We start from the raw sequence: 19,405 nt of genomic DNA, 5'->3' as shown, positions 1-19,405 counted from the left end.
GGCTGACGTGTGTGCTCCTGGCTCCCTCTTACCTCCCCTCCTTCACTCAGCCCCCAGTGACCTCTGAGCACGAGACAGAGGGCCTCCCTGGCCTTGCTCACTCCAGTCCAGGGAAGGTCCCCAGCAATCATGAGGTGGTCACGGACAGGTCACCTGAGCCTGCCAGGTGCCCCCTGGGCTCTTGGGGAAGGGGTGGGTCAGCACCTCTGGATTTCAGGTGGTCGTTGAGCCATGATGGGGTCCCCGGAACAGAAGGCAGCGCTTTCTGAGGCCTGGGTGAAGCCCTCTTCTCACGTGGGGCCTATGGGGCCTCACTCTCTCCCTGGCCTTGGTCAGATGCATGGGGCTTTCCCGGCAGGTGACGTGTCTTCAGGCTTTTGTGCAGGCAGAGCAGGACACCAGTCAGAGTGGCCGTTGCTTGGAGGAGTCACAGTTTTGTGTGCTCTTATTTATTGGCTCCAAGGACAGAGCCAGGAAGTGTGGTCCACTTAGTGCAGGCTGGCCGATGCCCTGCAGTTCCTAGATGTGTGATGTCCGTCCCAGGCTGGAGGGTGCACCACCCCTGCCCTTGCCGAGGGGTCCTCAGTCCCCTCATGGTGGAGCACCCAGCAGGTCCAGAACACAGGGTCCATAATAAGAGCAACAAAAGACTTGCTAAAAGTTAAAAAAAAAAACAAAACTTTAATTTCTGAATTTACAAATTTAGTAGGTAAACTCAAAATGGTAATAGTCACTGCTGAGGACAAACTTGGTTTTCTGAAGAACTGTCGCACAGCACTGATTAAAAAAAAAAATCAGAGATGGAACTCAGGAACTAATATTAATAGATAAGACCATAGGTGCAGACCTACTTTGCAGACATTGTGAGGGCAGAAGGAAAAAAGAACAGGACATAACTGTTGTAGGAAGGGGGAGGGCCCCCTACAGGGCCCCAAGAGTGGGCTCTTGTCTAACACTCGGAAAAGAATTGTCAGAGGAGACACGTGCTGACAAAGCAAGAGATTTTATTGGGAAGGGCACCCGGGTGGAGAGCAGTAGGGTAAGGGAACTCAGGAGAGCTGCTCTGCCGAGTGGCTCTCAACGTGGTGTTTTATGGTGATAGGATTAGTTTCCAGGTGGTCTTTGGCCAATCGTTCTAATTCAGAGTCTTTCTTGGTGGTGCATGCATTGCTCAGCCAAGATGGATGCTAGCGAGAGGGATTCTGGGAAGTGGATGGACATGCGGTGTCTCCTTTCAACCTTTCCCAAACTCTTCTGGTTGGTGGTGGCTTATTAGTTCCTCCTTATCAGGATCTCCTGTCATAAAACAACTCATGCAAATGGTTACTATGGTGCCTGGCCAGGGTGGATGGTTTCAGTGTGCTTCCCCTAACAACTCGTCCCTGAGAGACTTCATACTAAAGATACTTCTTGGGAATTGGGGCAGAGGTCTCTTTCTTCTGTAACTTCTTCCTGCTCTGCATGGGCATAGGCCTGTCTAGCAGAGCAGAGGTCTCTCTCTACCTGATCTAAGTTGGGATGTTGCACATCTGAAACCAGCTTCCACCCTTGTAGTAACATCAGTTTGGCTTGGAACTGCTGGAGTCTGCTGGAAATAAACTTTGTAAGGAGCTGGAGTATACAGGGGCCAAATAGGAGGCCTAATAAGACAGTTATCACTGGACCCATGAACGGTAGGAGCCAAGAAGGGAGAGAAAGAGAACTGCATGCACTTGTTGAACTCAAATCCTGGATCTTTGTGGCCTGTTCCAAAAGCCCCTTGATATCTTCTTGGACCTGCCCAGACTGGTTGTAATAAAAACAGCATTCTTCCTTTAGATAGAGACAAGTGCCCCCCTGTCCTGCAGTCAGTAAATCTAGGGCCTGACGATTTTGTAGGACCATTGCGGCTAGGGAGTCTAACTGGGATTGTAGGCGTTGGAGGTCCTCGCCGTTTTTTCTATGGATACAGCAGTGTTGGTAGAAAGCTGCTGAAATTTATGTAAAGAAGTTCCCCCCATGGCAACTCCTGTCAAACCAGCAGTCAGTACTAATGCCAGGAAAAGAGGGGTAAGTATTACTGCATGACATATCCTCTGGTTGGTATATACTGGTAAAGGCAAGGAAGTATTACTCCAGGCCAGATCTGTGTGGGGTGTAACATGCCCTAGGGAGCAAGTTCCTGACCAAAAAGGTGGTAGGGATAAATAAGCTTTATCCCCACATATGAAATAGACACCATGACTGGGTTTAAGCTGGGCAGCAAAACGGGTTTACCAAAGAGGAAAAGGATTTCCATCTGCCTTACAACTGGAGCATGGCATAATGGAACAGAAGCAGTCTCTTAGTAGCTGGGAGGAGACCGTCACTCCACTTGCTGCAAAACCAGCAGCAGTGAGGGCATTTAGGAAGGGATGTAAGTGTTGTGAGGCATCCTGGGTTTTGTCCTCGAGGTAGAGAGTATTTTGTTTAGGCTCCCACCATAGGGTTAGGTTTTCAGGGGTGGGTACCCAAGGCAATGGCACCCCACTCCAGTACTCTTGCTTGGAAAATCCCATGGATGGAGGAGCCTTTTAGGCTGCAATCCAGGGGGTCGCTAAGAGTCGGACATGACTGAGTGACTTCACTTTCACTTTTCACTTTCATGCATTGGAGAAGGAAACGGCAGCCCACTCCAGTGTTCTTGCCTGGAGAATCCCAGGGACGGGGGAGCCTGGTGGGCTGCCGTCTATGGGGTTGCACAGAGTCAGACACCACTGAAGCGACTTAGCAGCAGCAGCAGCAGCAGTTTCTTTAAAGAAGAGCTGTGATACACTGACTTGGCGGTGCAAGAATAAGCATGTCTTGAATGGTCTTGCCCACGGACACCCTGCATGGATACATTAGCTTTCCCAGGGTATCAGTGGCCCACCCTTCCAACCGAGCTACATGCTGTTACCCAGTGCACTCCATCTGGTCACAGTATGGCCTTTTGGGAAAAAGGGGAAAAAAACTTCATGCCTCAGTATCAGCAACAACTGTCTATATTTACCCCCTCAATAACATCTGCAATCCCACCTGAGCCCTTATTTTCTCTCTTGACTAACATTCCCCAAGTGACCTTCCCTATCTGTCTAAAAAGCGACTCCCTGACAGGGGTGTCAGTGGGAAATCTAGGCAACTCACAATGTGCAGTGACCTTCACGGTTGAAACTGATGGGAAAAACTGGGACCTAGAAATTTCACTAGGGTATTACGATTTAGCCCAACGTCTAGGAACTAGAGGTTCTGGCAGAACTAATACACTATACCTATCCCCAAACATGAGGCTCTCCTCGGATGCTATTAACCAGTCTCGAAAATCCATGTTCTGTTCTGGACGGCCAAAGAGCCACACCCATTCATCCTGGTTTCTAAATTGGGCAGGCAACTCTGACCCGTTATTCCCTGTAGGGGTATGCTAAGTCACTTCAATCGTTTCCGACTCTGTGCGACCCCATAGACGGCAGCCCACCAGGCTCCCCTGTCCCTGGGATTCTCCAGGCAAGAACACTGGAGTGGGCTGCCATTAATGCAGATCCAGCAGGGACTGGTTAGGTTGAGTCGAGAAGCAGTGTGGTTTGCAGGCATATATGCCTCGTTTAGGGAGAGATTAATAGCCACACAGGGAGACATGATTAGAATGAGGAAGAACATCATAGGATGATTGACTTATTTGATGGGGTTCCGCCTGAACAAGAGTCTGAGATCTTCAGCAGGTTCACAGGAATAGTCGTCCTCTGGTTTTGGAGTCTTAGTCCCTGTCCCCCCCTCCTGTAGGCCATACGGTTTTATTCTAGAATTGTGGACCCAGGCAGATAGACCCCTCACTTTAATAGCAGTTGAAGTTACTAGGACAGCCTGATATGGTCCTGTCCATTTCTTGGACAGCTGGCTTGGACTCCCTTTTTCTTGCCAGGTCTTTACTAGGTCCCCCGGCTCTACCTGGGGATTTTTCAAGTTTTCCTGTGGTCTAGGGAGGATCTGTTCTCCATATCGTTGGAGTTCTTGTTGAAACCTTCCCAGGTCAATTATATGTTTTAAGAGAGTATTGGTGTCCTCATAAGAAAACAAATCCGAAGTTAAGAATGGACATCCATACCTCATTTCATAAGGACTTAATAATAGTGGCTGTTTGGGGGCTGTCCATACCCTCATGAGGGCTATGGGTAACGTATGGATCCACTTATTATGTGTTTCTTGATATAGCTTGGCCAGAGCCCTTTTAAGAGTCTGGTTGGCTCTCTCTACCTTTCCCAAAGCTTGAGACCTCCAGGATGAGTGGAGGCGGTATTTTATGCCTAAGCATGCGGCCAGGTTCTGGGATATCGTGGCTGTAAATGAGGGCCCACCGTCACTCTGAAGTGATCGAGGCAACCCAAACCTAGGTACTATCTCCTTCAGCAGAGCTTTACAGACTTCTGTGGCTCTCTCTATCTTAGTAGGGAATGCTTCAATCCATCCTGTGAACGTGTCGATAAAGTCAATAAAGACTAGCAAATAAGAAAACCGTTGGTCTTTGGCATGGCTGTAAAATCCACCTGCCAGTCCTCTCCTGGGTATGATCCCCGATGTTGGACAGGTTTAATTAGAGATGACAAGGGTCTGGTTTTTGAATTATTTCTTAGACAGGTACCACAATTCTGTGTGACCTAACAACCTTAGCCAACTGGGGATGGTAGAGAATAGGCTTGAGCAAGATTTCCAGATTATCTCTTCCAAAATGGGTACTTTTATGTAAGGAGTTAATAATTTTCCAAACCTGAGAGTCAGGGAGTATTACTTGGGCCTGATCAGTCTGAAACCACCCATGTGACCCAGTCTTCCAGCCCCGCTTAGCATATCGGGAATGTTCCTCTGGGGTATAATCTGGAGACAGGGTTTCCTTGGGGAAAAGGAGGCAGATATCAGTGACAGGGGTAGCCTCCCTAGCAGCTCGTTTTGCCTCCTGATCAGCTTTTCTATTTCCCTGGGCCTCCTCTTCTTGCCCCTTTTGGTGACCTTTACAGTGGATGACAGCTAATTTTGCAGGAAGTTTGACTGCCTCCAGGAGCCTGAGAAAGAGCTCTTTGTGTTTAATAGGAGAGCTTCAAGCACTGAGCATCCCTCTTTCTTTCCAAATTCCGGCATGAATTTACAAATTTAGTAGGTAAACTCAAAATGGTAATAGTCACTGCTGAGGACAAAATTGGTTTCCTGAGGATCTGTTGCACAACACTGATTAAAAAAAAAATCAGAGATGGAACTCAGAAACTAATATTAATAGATAAGACCATAGGTGCAGACCTACTTTGCAGACATTGTGAGGGCAGAAGGAAAAAAGAACAGGACATACAATTAAACCAAGAGTAAGGAAAGCTTACCTGAGCTAAAAAAAAAGTCATGCCTCAGACTGAAAGGGCCTGTGAGCCCCAGGAAGAATTAGCAAAACAGACACCAAACTAAACAGACATTTCACCTTCAGGGGTTAAAGGGAAAATGATACAGACTTCCAAACAGAAACCACAGCTATGTCAAAGGAATGACGCTGAGATTAGCACCGAATACCTAATCTAATCTACAGCCCTGGAAGCCAGAGCAACCTGTCTGTTTGTCCCTTTCTCAAAATCTCACTTCATATCACGTACATCAGCACACAGTCACATTGGTTTAAGGCCTAAGTTGATTTAAAGTCTTAAGTATACAAACAAAGTGATCAAGAATTTAGGAAAAAATCTAGGGGAGACGTATAAACTTGGGAAGTGGTAGACCACCTTCAGAAGAGATGAAACCCACAAACCAAAGACTAAATGAGGTTCGACTTTATTTTGAAAAACAGGAAAAAGATTTATTTATACAGTTGTTAAAGTGTTCATATCTCTGCTGTATGAAGAGCACCTATGAATAGACATGAAGACAAACAAGCTGATTGAAAAATGAACGAAGGAGGTGAAAGACAGGTCAGAGAAGAGGAAATAAGCATGGCCCTGGACCTCCCCAGCAGTCAGGGAAACAGTTCTGAGCAGCTATGAGAGCCCTCTTTTCACCTATCAGGTAGATAATATCAGAAAATTGCAAGTAGACAAAAATTTGTAGGAAACATAAGAAATTCAGTGACACTCTGATAAACTTTTCGTTCATGGCATCTAAAGCAGTTGTTCAGGCAATTCAAAACCAATACAATATTGTAAAGTTAAAAAAAAACAAAAACAAAATACTATCAGAGAAAGGATGTAACCTTTCTCCCCCACCCAGTTTCAAAGTTTCAGAAAACTATCACCTGTGCTTATTGAAAATAAGTTGCTCCTTCTTAAAAAAATACATTTGGATTATGAGAAGTCGCACAACTAGCATATTAACCACCACTTCCAGGTTCTAATTTTTTCCCTGTTGACTCTTCACACTTGTGAGTCATTTCCTTTTACTCTGTAGCTAAAGTGTCACAAGGTTCTGACCTCCAGAATCCGTTAGGAGGGTTTTATCACCCTAACAGAAAAAAAGGTGCCAGAGTTCAAATTGTCTTATCCATAAGAGAAATGTTTCACTCTCCTACAAGAGCAGCTGGAGATGAGGCTGTTACAGCCATGGCTGTGGCCACATGTGCCCTGTTTCTCTCCTCCGCCCTTTCCCTCTGGTTTCTCCCTGATGTTAGCGGCAGCAGCTGGGGCCCTCCTTCCTAGTTCACGTATAGAGACAAGCCAGAAACACAGAGCCCTTCCCTTTTGTGTGAGCGGAACTATTTAGGTTACCTGTGTGCTCTTAGGAAAGAGCAAGGCGCTGACTCAGGTCTGGAGCTGTGAATAGGTCTGGGTGGGGGTGGTAGTGACCAGCTTCCAGGAAGCGGAAGGCTCCCCTGGTGTTAGGGGTGGGTCAGCTTCCTCTGAGGCACGTGCGGCTGCAGACCAGAGTGGAGTGGGGGTGGGGGCAGAGATCTAGAGGTTCCATGAGGGGGAAAGGGATACAGAGCAGGCACCATGCAGGTGTACGGCTCCTGTGCCCTGCACATGGCCATGCCCAGACATGGCCACTGCCGTGGTCCAGGCTGCTCATACACTTCACAGTCAGTTGTTATATCAGTTTCCTGTTGCCGCTGTAGCTAATTTCTACAAATGCATTTTCTTACAACTCAGGAAGTCAGAGGGCCCAAATCGGTCTCAGTGGCTAAAGTCAGGGTGTCGGATGCTCTAGGGGAGGGTCAGTGTCTTCCCTATCTGGCCTCCACAGGCTGCCTGTGTCCCCTGGCCTGTGGCTCCTCATCACATCATTTCTCCATCTATTTCCATCTGTGCATCATCTTCTCTGTGTCTGCTCCTCCTGCCTCCTTGTGGGTCCTGTGGTTACCTTGGGTCTACCCAGGTAATCCAGGGTACCCTCCCCATCTCAACATCCCGAATTTAATCAATCTGCTCAGTCCCTTTTGCCATGGACAGCAGCACAGTCCTGGGTTCCAGGAACTCGGGTGTGGACTTCTTGGGGAGGGTGGTCATTCAGCTTACCTGTCTCCTGTGTCCTCGTCTCTGCCTTACTGCTGTGCTTCCATCTCATCTCTTGTGCGTCTACGATGTGTTCCGCTCCCCATTTACATTATACAGGAGAGAAAGCAGTTTAAACAACCAAACATTAAATTCTGGAAATGGAGTTGAAGGAATAAAAGCACCTATAATTGTATTTATCTCCTAAAAATATTTGTTTGGAATTTCAAATTTCATGTAATTTTACCTATGTAAAGTGAACATCACTGTCTCAGTGAGCTGATCCAGAACCTCTTTTCAAAGAATATACTGCTCTTATCAAATCCCTTTAAAACAGTATTTTAAATTCTGCTTCCAAATAGGGCTCACACTTTCCACTACTACTACATTAAAAGTCATGTATGAGATGTTTTTGTGTGTGTGTGTGTGTGTTTTTCCCCAAAGTGAATTTACTTCCTTTTGATCAGAAACTAATATCCTTGACAGTATTTTTCACTGGAGAGGGAAGAGACTAACTCACTTACCCCTCGGAGAATCTGGTTTGACCAGTGTTCTTGTTTGGTGGCATCATTCATGGGAGAGAGAGAATATGGTTGCCTGGAAGTCCCATGCCACACTGGCAGCCATGACCACTGATCCCCCTTTCAAATTTCAATGTCTTGCTGTGTCACCTCAGCCAGAAGTGTTTCCAGTGAACTATTATTTATTCCTTGGTGTATCATGTTAGTGTGAGATAGAAGTGCTTCAACCTTCTGTCATTAGAGAAAGCAGAGTAGTAATTTTAAAATTACTTAGCACATTAATTAAACATCAAAACATTAAAAGGAGGATTTCCTTGGTGGTACAGTGGATAGAAATCTGCCTGCCAATGCGAGGGACATGGGTTCGATCCCTGGCCCGGGAAGATTCCACATGTCTCGGAGTAATTAAGCCTGTGCACCACCACTACTGAGCCCAGGCTCTAAGTCCAGAAGCCACAGCTACTGAGCCCTCAATTGTTGAACCTCACAGGCCCTAGAGCCCATGCTCTGCAACAAGAGAAGCCCCCACAATGAGAAGCCTGCCTGCCACAACAAAGAGTAGCTCCTGGTCGCCACAACTAGAGAAAGCCAGTGCGTAGCAACAAAGATCTGACACAATCAAAATTAATTAATTAATTAAAATAAACCCAAAGAAGTTTATGAGGGAATGAAGAAAAAAAAAAGTTTGAGATGCTAAGACAGTTGATCATACTTATTTGTATGCTAATTCTTTATCTTTAGTTACACTGTTAAAGTGCCACTTGAATTCTGACCTGGGCCTTCCATAATGATTCATGGGCTGTGGGTTTCCTGAAACTTGTATCTCATGGGGTGAACAGTTAAAAAAATGAATCACACAAATCAACACCCCTGTGGGAGTCCGTGTACCATGCAGACCCAAATGTCTGTTGACGGCCACACGCTGGTGCTCTGTGTTCTTGTTTCTACCAAGGCAGGAGTGGGCTTCCCTCAGCCAGGTGGGCCGACTGTGATGGGGAATTGAGTGGCATCAGTTTTCACCAGCAGGATGGCAGGTGCATCCTCATTTCATACCTGCATTGTGGGTGTCCTCATCTAGTCTGACCCTGAGGGTGAGCAACTCTCAGAATGAACTGTGGGTTGAGAGGAAACTAGGGTGGGGAGGGGAAAGATCGAGTGGCAGCCTGTATCATGCATTTTCCTGAACCCTGGCCGAACAGGCCTGGTCCAGGCAGACCATATGCCTGTTTCACTGGTTAAGCCTTCCATCATATGCCAAAGAAGCAAAAATCATCTTTGCATTTACCACTGGAATCAACTAATATTAAATAATAGCTGAGAATTCCAGCTGGAATTCCAGTGGGCAGAAAATGGACCTCTCTCTCTAGTTAATTTTTATTCATGCTCTTACTGTTGATCTTCATGAAAGAGTCAAGAAATGAATAGCCTTGAAATTACTAGTTTGTTTTCACTCTCATCACTTACTATCATTATAAATGTCTTAACAACATGCAGATTTTGGAAAGCAGCATTTTGCTGGTGTGGGCTAAAGGAGGCTGGGAAAAGCATTGTTTTATCAAGAGAAGTAGTTTTCAGTTAATGGCATAATGGGAAATTCATCTGTGTTATCATTATGTTTTATTTGGATCACGGAGCTCAGTTTTCAAAAACAATTTGGTGCCTTTGAACATAATTCTTTAGTACACTATTTTGTTCTCTAATTGTCATAGAATCTGTTATCTAATGACCTCAAAACGTGTGGCTTCAAAGAACCCTTTCACCATATTATTTATTTCCCTTTTTGGGTCAGGAATTTGGGTGAGATTTGCTTGGACAATTTTGGGGATTCATGTGGCGTTAGCTGAAGTCAGTGGGTGGTGGTCTTCAGCTGGTGGCTGGTTGGTCAGGAGGCTCCAGAATGACTTCAGAGCCTGCTACTCTGGTGGGTGCAGGGGGCAGGTTGGGCTCCGCTGGGTCTCCCTTTCTATATAACCCTTCTTGCAAGGCAGTCGGACTTCTTTCCTGGCCGCTCAGGGCTCTGAGAGCAAATGTTCTCGGAGATGCTACATGGAAGCCCTCAGCCTCCTGGGTCCCCTCCACCCTTCCCCTCTGCTGGCTGACTTAGTCCTCCAGCCCATGGGGATCGAGGGGACACAGCCTTCCCATCTCTGCAGAGGGTGTGTCAGAGAAATTTGTAGCCTGTGGGGGAAATGAAAGTTATTGACCAAAAAGTCACAGGTTATTGATCCATAAGAGACATTAGACTTAATCCAGCCACTATGCTTTACAGATCAAAAATATATGTATATCAGTAAAAATGAGGAAATTTTTATTTTTCTCTGCAAATTTTTATTTTCTATGGGTTGACCCATAAAAAAGATGAAATAATTTCTATAGAGTTGCTTGTTGCACAGTGTGGTAGGGCCTTTGATAAACCACACAAGCTTATTAATAGCCCAGGCATGAAGAGAAAAATTGCTATCAATATAATTATCTACTCATTTTCTCTAGAGATTACTATTTAAATATCCTCTTTGTTTTTAAACTCTCCTTGGTAGTTGCTGAAATAATAATTTTGCACTACTTGTTTTTTGTCACTTCTTGTAAAAAATATTCACAGTTGGTAGAATTTTAGTGGTATTTGGGTTACATATTTTTGACATAAAAGAATAATAGTGTAATTTACTAAAATGAAGCAAAATTTCACGTATGTTGTGTTCGGAGGAGATCTTTAATTCTGGGGAAAATGAGCGCACCATACCCGGAGTTCGCCGAAAACAAGGTGAGTCTTCAGCCTGGCCGGGTGTCTTGGAGGATCGCTCAGGAGAGGGGGGCGTTTTCTTGCAGACCGTCGGGGGAGGCACTGCAGTGCCCGAGCGGGTGCCGGAGCCAGACGCTGGCGGGGCGGCAGAGCAGGACCGAGGCCTCACGGATGGGAGCACCCTGTGCGAGCGCCGGCTCAGCGGCTGCAGCCTGTGCGGCATTGAGGAGGAGCACCGTGCGGTTTACGACATGGTCCAGCGCATCCTGCTGTCCACCCGCGGCTATGTCAACTTCGTGAACGAGGTGTTCCGCCAGGTGAGAGCGTGCGCATGCGTGTGTGTGTGTGTGTATGCGTGCGTTTGTGTGTTTGGGGGAGGGGGTGGGAGTGGGAGGAGTTGTGCAGGGGCAGGTCGCAAAGCTGAAGAGGTTTCTGTCTTTGTTCTGCTACTCATAATACTCCAAGGAATACAATCGCCAAGTTGGGCTGAGTTACACAACTCCATAATGATTTCTTTCATCCCACTTTTAAGGTCTCACATGGAGGGTTGGAATTTGAGCATTTTGTTCATTTTTAATGTTTCCAAGATTTCCAGGAGAAATACCAATAACCTCAGATATGCAGATGACACCACCCTAATGGCAGAAAGTGAAAAGGAACTAAAGAGCCTCTTGATGAAGGTGAAAGATAAGAGTGGAAAAGCTGGCTTAAAGCTCCACATTCAAAAAACTAAGATCCTGGAATCCGGTCCCATCACTTCATGGCAAATAGATGGGGAAACAATGGAAACAGTGACAGATTTTGGGCTCCAAAATCACTGCAGTTGGTGACTGCAGTCATGAAATTAAAAGACACTTGTTCCTTGGAAGAAAAGCTATGACAAACCTAGATCGCATATTATTAGAAGCAGAGACATCACTTTGCCAACAAAGGTCTGTATAGTCGAAGCTATGATTTCTCCAATAGTCACGTACGGATGTGACAGTTGGATCATAAAGAAGGCTGAGTGATGAAGATTAAATGCTTTCAAATTGTGGTGCTGGAGAAGACTCTTGAGAATCCCTTGGACTGCAAGGAGATCCAACCAGTCAATCCTAAAGGAAATCAACCCTGAATTTTCATTGGAAGGACTGATGCTGAATCTCCAATACTTTGCCCACCTGATGTGAAGAGCCGACTCACTGGAAAAGACCCTGATGCTGGGAAAGATTGAAGGCGGGAGGAGAAAGGGATGACAGAGGATGAGATGGTTGGATGGTATCATGGATTCAATGGACATGAGTTTGAGCAAACTCCGAGAGATAGTGAAGGACAGGGAGGCTTGGCGTGGTGCACTCCATGGGGTCACAAAGAGTTGGACACGACTGAACAACAACAATGTTGTTTTCATGATTTGATTTTGGAAAATTCCTACACGGGGTGGAACAATTCTATATTTGAACAAAATCATCGCCTCAAATACCCTGTGTTTCCATAGCAAATTTTAAGCCCAGAGGGAGGCAGCAGGAAAATTGCTTCTGAACCCCTGGCAGCATGTGAGCATACAAGAATTGTTGGGTGGCTGGAGGCACTCAGGCTGCAAGCTCCTGCAGACAGTTGGACTTTGACTGCAAAGGCCTCTTTCAGCACCTCTGATGGGAGTGTTTATGTCGTAAGAGGAAAAAGGAGACTAGGGAGGGGATTAAGAGGAAAGAAAGGAGCAGAGGTCGAGATGTTGAAATAACAGAACTTTGGGGCAAGCTGAATTGACGTGGTTAGTCCCAGAAGGCATATGATTGAGAGCAGAGGTCAGCACATTTTAATAGAGTAAAGGACCAAATAGTAAGCATCTTCGCCTTTGTTGATCACAGCAGCTCTGCTTTGTAGTGAGAAAGCAGCCAGGGATAGCACGGAACAAGCTCGTAGAAGAACAAGCCCGTGTTCCTGTAAAACCTTATTCACAAAAATCAAGTGGCAGAGGGGACTTAGGTAGTGTATCATAGTTCCACAGCTGATCGTGATCTGTAGCAGTGTTTGAAACCCTTGGGTGCAAATACATAATATCAGATATCATCGACAAAGCTTTTAAATATTGCACTAGAGATAAGAGCTAAATTGATGTGGTTTTACCTGTATTGTGTATTTACTTATTTACCATACACATAGTTTCATCCACATCCATTATTGGCATTCCACCCCTGGAAATAGTGTGTTCTAAGTTCTCAATTTAATACAAATCCCAAATTCAGTCTAAATTCACTTTTGAAGTAGCTTGAGTCATTGAGGTTAACTGCAGACTACTTACGGAGAAGGCAATGGCACCCCACTCCAGTACTCTTGCCTGGAAAATCCCATGGACAGAGGAGCCTGGTGGGCTGCAGTCCATGGGATCGCTAAGAGTCGGACATGACTGAGCGACTTCACTTTCACTTTTCACTTTCATGCACTGGAGAAGGAAATGGCAACCCACTCCAGTGTTCTTGCCTGGAGAACCCCAGGGATGGCAGAGCCTGGTGGGCTGCCGTCTATGTGGTCGCACAGAGTCGGACACGACTGAAGCGACTTAGCAGCAGCAGAAGCAGCAGATTACTATGACTAAAATAATGAGACATCTTTGTGTCATGAAACTTAAAAATATTTACATTTTATAATTGTTCTTAAATTTAATTTGGAAACTTCTATGTGAAATTTCAAGTATGGTTATTATGCATTGTTAAAATACTGAAATAGAGACATTTGGGAAAAGGGGCCTGGGTTTTCACTTTGCATTCTGTTGCCCTCTCTTGGTCAGTGATGATTTTTTTTGATTTTTTTTTTTTACACAAGACAAAATGTGACTTCTTTCATAATAATTCCTTTTTCAATTTTAAATTATTTAGAGACTAAGCCTAAACTATTTTAAACTATTAAAGTTTAAAAATGTACATTCATTCAAGAAGTGCACATTCTCAGTATGGAGTTAATATGTATGTGTGTATGTGTGTGTGTTTAACAGAGAACAGTGCAAGGGGTAGGTCAGATGTCCAGACACATGATGTGGAACAGACACCCATGAGGACCACTGTGGGCTGGGTGACTCTTACCTGAAAATGCCTTTGTTTTGCTTTTATTTCTGAAGTACATTTTTATGGGTGTCAAATTCTACTTTAGCAGCTGTTTTCTTTCTGCACATTAAATATTTTGTTCCATTGTTTCTTGGCTTTCATTGTTTCTTTGAGAAGTTATGTCAAGTCATGTGGTTATTCTTTTGGCGGAAATGTGTCTTTTCCCCTCTGGCTCCTTTTAAGATTTTCAGGTTGTCTTTGGTTCTCAGCAGTCTTAGTGCAATATACTTTGAAAGTATCCTGCTTGTGTTTCTTTGTGATTCTTGAATCTGTGAATTGATACGTTTTATCAGTTTTGGCAAAATTCTTAGTAATTCTTTCTTCAAATATTGTTTCTGCCACTTTGTACTACTTCTTTCCTTCTGTATCTCTGGGCATGGAAAAGAACCTTTTCCTTGCGTTTTCTGTCTTACATGTCTTACAGTGGAACCAGTGTGTTTCTTGTCTCAGTGTGCTTCATTCTGGATATTTTCATCTGATTTTTCTTCCAGTTTTCTCTTCAGCTACATCCAGCCTATTGTCAGCCATTTTCACTGGATTTTTAATTTTGCTTATTTTATTTTTCAGTTTCACGTGGATCTTTTTCTGATGCTTTAGCTCTCCTATATGTTTAAATTATTATTTATTTTTATTGTGGTTTTGCTAATGTTGACTTCTTTTTGCATGCTTCTGACTTTTTAATTAATATGCTGCATATCGTATTAACTAGACCATGTGAATAATTTTGGTGGTACTATGATCTATAATTTTGTTTTCCTCCAGAAAGAATTTATATTAATACTTGCTTTCTGGGAGAAAGGTAATGTTGTATAACTTGATATTGAATTTTAGTTACATAGTTGTCTACATTTGGATTCTGATCGCATTAAATCAGGATTCTTATATGCAAATGTGTAAGGGGATTCTTTAATGTTGTTAAGTTCACAGAGGGAATTCCCTGGCCATCCAGTGGTCAGGACTCTACTCTTCCGCTGTAGGGGGCATGGGTTTGATCTTTGGTTGGGGAAATAAAATCCCACAAGTTGTGCCCTGCAGCCAAAAAGAAAAAGTTTGCAAAAGTGTGTACAGTGCTACAGCCAGCCAGTTGGACAACTGACTCTCAAAAAAGGAAGAGAGGGAGAGAGGAAGGAGGGAAGGAAGGAAAAGGGAAAAAGAAAAAGGAAAGAGAAAGCAAAAAAACAAAACAAAACACACAAAGAAAAAAAAAGCCCTGGTTAAAGTTAAATTTGCCAACTTCTGTGGTGTCACTGCTCCCACTGTGGTGGACTCAAGTCACCAAGATGATGTCATTGAATGTGAACTCGGGAAGAGACGTGACAACTGGCTATACTATTATGTGTATTATTGCATCATCTGTTGCTGATTCATTGGTATGCATTTTAGTTATTTTATGCAATAATTGTTCAGAATATAGAAGTTATTTTAACATTGCACTATGTTTTCTGGCCCAGTTATACATTGTCTATTTTCCTCCCCAGTTTGGTGTGCACAAAAACATGTGGCCCTGTGTAATCTGTTTCAGAAGAAAGTCTGAGATTGGTGATAGCCCATGGAAATGTCTGTTGGACTCATTGTTGACCCAAACTTGTGCTAAAGGGAGTTTCTCTTATCATTTTAGGCATTTTTGTTGCCTTCGTGCGACATAGCCGTAACCAGAAAAGTAGTTCAAGTGTACAGAAAGTGGATCCTGCAGGATAAACCTGTGTTCATGGAGGAACCAGACATAAAAGAAGCTGCCCAAGAAGATGCTGAAAAATTAGGATTTTCAGAGACTGATAACAAGCAGGTAATATTTCATCACTTGTGGTCTGAGTTGGCAGCATCTTATTTTAGCAAAATCTTTCTGCTCAGTCAGGGGCCATAGTCAGTGTGACACAGGCAGACTGTTTCTTTGTTGTCAACTCTGATGCGCTCAGGGAGGCTGCTTCCGTGCTGTCTCCAGGGTCCTCTGCCACCACCTAACCTCAGGCTCGGCCACATATCACAGAAGAGTCTTTGAAAAAGCCAGTATACTTTGCATGTCTCTATTGAAGACTAAAAGTGTCACTGCCTTACTACTGACATGCTTAAATAAATAGTATTCACTAAACTGGGCTTCCCAAGTGGTGCTAGTGGTAAAGAACCTACCGGCCAATGGAGGAAGCGTAAGAGACTCGGGTTCGATCCCTGCATTGGGGAGATCCCCTGGAGAAGGGCACGGCAACCCACTCCAGTATTCTTGCCTGGTGAATCCCATGGACAGAGGAGCCTGGAGGGTTACAGTCCATGGGGTTGCAAAGAATCAGACACGACTGAAGTGACTGAGCACTCATGCAGGCATTTGTTAAACTAAATTTAGAACGTTTGGGCAGACTTTCCTTGTGCGGCAGTCCGTACCAGCAGCAGTCTAACACGACACATTTGAAAGGACGAACCCAATGTGCAGCCTCCACCGGGAGCCTTGTTGCAGGGCTAGGTGGTGTCCTTGGACCGGGGTGCTGGCAAGGTGGACCTTTCATTCCACGTTAGATAAAGATACAGATGGGATAAGTCCAAAACGACAGGGTGGGCCCCTGCTTGACGCATGGAAGAAACTTAGGTTGTACATAGATTTCTGGCGTGTTATTTTGACATCCAGTCTGAGATTTATTTCTAAAAGTGAATGTTGTCATGGCAATTGACACCAAACATTAAAAAAATACTTATAACCAAAGGTATATCACTTTTCAATATCTATATTAATTCCACAATTTGATTTTTTTCAATATTGGTGAAATCATTTTAACAACTAGTCATGAGGTCAAAGCAAATCAACAGTCCTGTTCATTGAGTCACTGGACAAGCAGTATCTATTTCTTTAGCACGTACTGAGCACTCAGTACTATTTTAGGTGATGGATGTACAATGGTGAACACAGTGGAAAAGAGGCATGGATGTAAAACCTGTAATCTCATGAATTCTCATGAGCGTAAGGAATTAAATACGTGACCTGTCCTTCTCCCACTCTGCTGACTGACTGTTGTCTTCCAAAGACCTCTTCTGAAGGTTCCAGTCACAAGCGGTCTTCCAGTTGGGGACGGTCTTACTCCTTCACCAGTGCCATGAGCAGAGGGTGTGTGATGGAAGAGGAGAATAAGAACGTGAAGGCTGGGGCCCAGGCAATGCTGCAGGTACACGCAGGCCGCAGATGGGAGGGCCCCCAGCAGATTTCAGTTTGAATGTTTTGTTTATTGGGGTAATGTCATTATAAAGCTTGGTGATCTTCTTAGCTATGCATGAGTAAACAGCCCTTAAATTCTCATCCTTAATTTACTTCCTGATTACCCACCTTCAATTTGTAAAGTTTTTGTTTTTTTTTTAGTCAAAGGAGACATCTGAACTGGTTACAGTTTTCTGAAAGGGGTTGTTATACAGTGAATGCAAAATGACTGAGATTTAAGCTCAATGACAGATTAAAAAAAAAAATGACTGAGATAAAAAAGTAGAGTTACCAGCTGAGCCACAAGGGAAGCCCTACCTTAGAGAAGGGAATGGCGACCCACTCCAGTATTCTTGCCTGGAGAATCCCATGGACAGAGGAGCCTGGCAGGCTATGGTCCATGGGGTTGCAAGGAGTTAGACACAACTGAGCACAGAGTTTCCTGGATTCTAATTTGTAAGAGAAGCTTGGTGATTATGTAATAAGTTATATGCATCTTAAAAATTGCCTGTTTATGAAGAATACTGATTAATGCAGTGATTTTTAAACATTTATCTGAATAAATATATGAAGTAGCACCAATGCTATTTGGGAACATTGGAAAGAGCAACTTTGCCTATCACTCAGTCTCCCCAGACTTGGAGACTTTATCTCAAAAATAGGGATTGGGGCTTTATCTCTCGGGTCCCATCCAGTTTGAAGGTTGTCAGAAGTATAAGTGAAAACACAGGGTCACTCTCTTTCCCCTGCTCCCTGGCCTTCCACCCTCCTTCCCATATCTACATTCAGCTGTCCAGTTAAGCCTCCCACGCAAAGGCCAGGCTTAGGGTCTGGGGAAGGCACTCATGGGTGTGGCGTGCATGGTACCCAGTTTTCAGTGATGCTGTGTTTATCATCTGTCTCTTGAGAGGATTCCTTATCATGGGATCCTTTTGGTTTTCAAGTTAATTAGCAGTTTCATATACTGTAATTATGGGCCTTCCCTGGTAGCTCAGCTGGTAAAGAATCTGCCTGCAGTGCAGTAGACCTGGTTCAGTTCCTGGGTCTGGAAGATCCCCCACAGAAGGGATAAGCTACCTACACCAGTATTCTTGGGCTTCCCTGGTGGCTCAGATGGTAAAGAATCCATCTGCAATGCAGGAGACCTGGGTTCGATCCCTGGGTTGGGAAGATCCCCTGGAGGAGGGCATGGCAACCCACTCCAGTGTTCTTGCCTGGAGAATCCTGTGGACAGAGGAGCCTGGCAGCCTACAGTCCGTGGGGTCACAAAGAGCTGGACACGACTGAGTGACTAAGCACAGCATACAGCACATACTGTAACTAATGAATTTTCTCCTTTTTCATTGAAATTTGGCAAATAATCTGAAATTCGCTTTTAAAAAATCAAGATGATTTTACTTGAATAGCTTCAGAGAACGTTGGCTCAGCTCATCAGCGTCATCTGTGCACCCATTAGAGGACGCTCTCAGGAGTCCCTGTCCTGCCCCTTCCTTCCAGCTCACTGCCCAGTTGCCATGGTTAGCCATCCTGCAGTCAGCCCATAGGGTTGCAAGTGCCTATTTTTACCCTGAGTTCAGGTGAGTTATTTGTTTTCTAGAAGAAGTTATATCTATTTATATGAACCAGGAAAAATATTTCGACTTGATTATATAGCTCTACAGCTTTAAAATTTTTTTCAGTTTGGATTTAAACAGCTGTTTTTGTTCTCATTTCATCAAGTACTTTGGTCCTTGACTTGGTTAATTAGCAAAAAGCAGCCAAATGGAGGTTTGATAAGATGAGACTGTTTTATAGTTGCTTTGACAAGTACAATTTGGATATATTAGTTTTGTTGATTTTTTTTTTTCTAACTGATGCTAACATGGTAATAAATACTCAAGGAGCTGGCATTTTTTTAAAAGACTTTTTTTATGTGGACCATTTTTTAAAAAGTCTTTATTGAATTTGTTATAATATTGCCTCTTTTTAAATATATTTTGTTTTTTTTTACCTCAAGGCATGTGGGATCTTAGCTCCCCAACCAGGGATTGAACCCATACCCCCTGCATTAGAAAGCGAAGTCTTAACTAGTAGACTACCATGGAAGTCCCTAGCTTGCATTTTTTATATTTTTTTAAAAAATAAAATGAAAGAAGTATACTATATGAAGACACCTCACTTTGGAATTTGCAAAGGTTTAAAATTCAATCAAGAAGCCAAGTACATGAATTAAAAAGGATCTGTATTGCAATATACCATCTATGGTACACTTAAAAAAAAAAAAACATTGTCACTCAAACTGCTATAGTTTGTTAGTCTAAAGGTTCTTTGCTTTCTTTTTTCTTAACTTGAAGGCTAGTAAATTCTTCACAATTGCTGCTATCATCTGTTATCAGCTGTTATAGTGCTTATTTTGTGATTCTTCCTAGAAGATTGAGACATGATACATTTTTAAT

At 43.9% G+C, this 19,405-nt stretch overlaps 1 protein-coding gene across 3 annotated transcripts in view; it reads left to right on the top strand.

Moving 5' to 3' along the window:
- RALGAPA2 (Ral GTPase activating protein catalytic subunit alpha 2) overlaps positions 1 to 19,405 on the top strand; it is a 278,035-nt gene that overhangs the window by 62,987 nt on the left and 195,643 nt on the right. For all 3 annotated transcript variants that reach the window (XM_025001044.2, XM_025001043.2, XM_025001040.2), the window contains exons 10-12: positions 10,796 to 11,026; positions 15,411 to 15,578; positions 16,804 to 16,941. In XM_025001044.2, coding sequence (XP_024856812.1) covers positions 10,796 to 11,026; positions 15,411 to 15,578; positions 16,804 to 16,941 — 537 coding nt within the window. The remainder of the gene's footprint in view (positions 1 to 10,795; positions 11,027 to 15,410; positions 15,579 to 16,803; positions 16,942 to 19,405) is intronic.

Source organism: Bos taurus, chromosome 13 (assembly GCF_002263795.3).
Source record: "Bos taurus isolate L1 Dominette 01449 registration number 42190680 breed Hereford chromosome 13, ARS-UCD2.0, whole genome shotgun sequence".
NCBI classification, from domain to species: domain Eukaryota; kingdom Metazoa; phylum Chordata; class Mammalia; order Artiodactyla; family Bovidae; genus Bos; species Bos taurus.
Note: the sequence above shows the minus strand (reverse complement) of the source record. Positions and strands in the feature narration are given on the sequence as shown.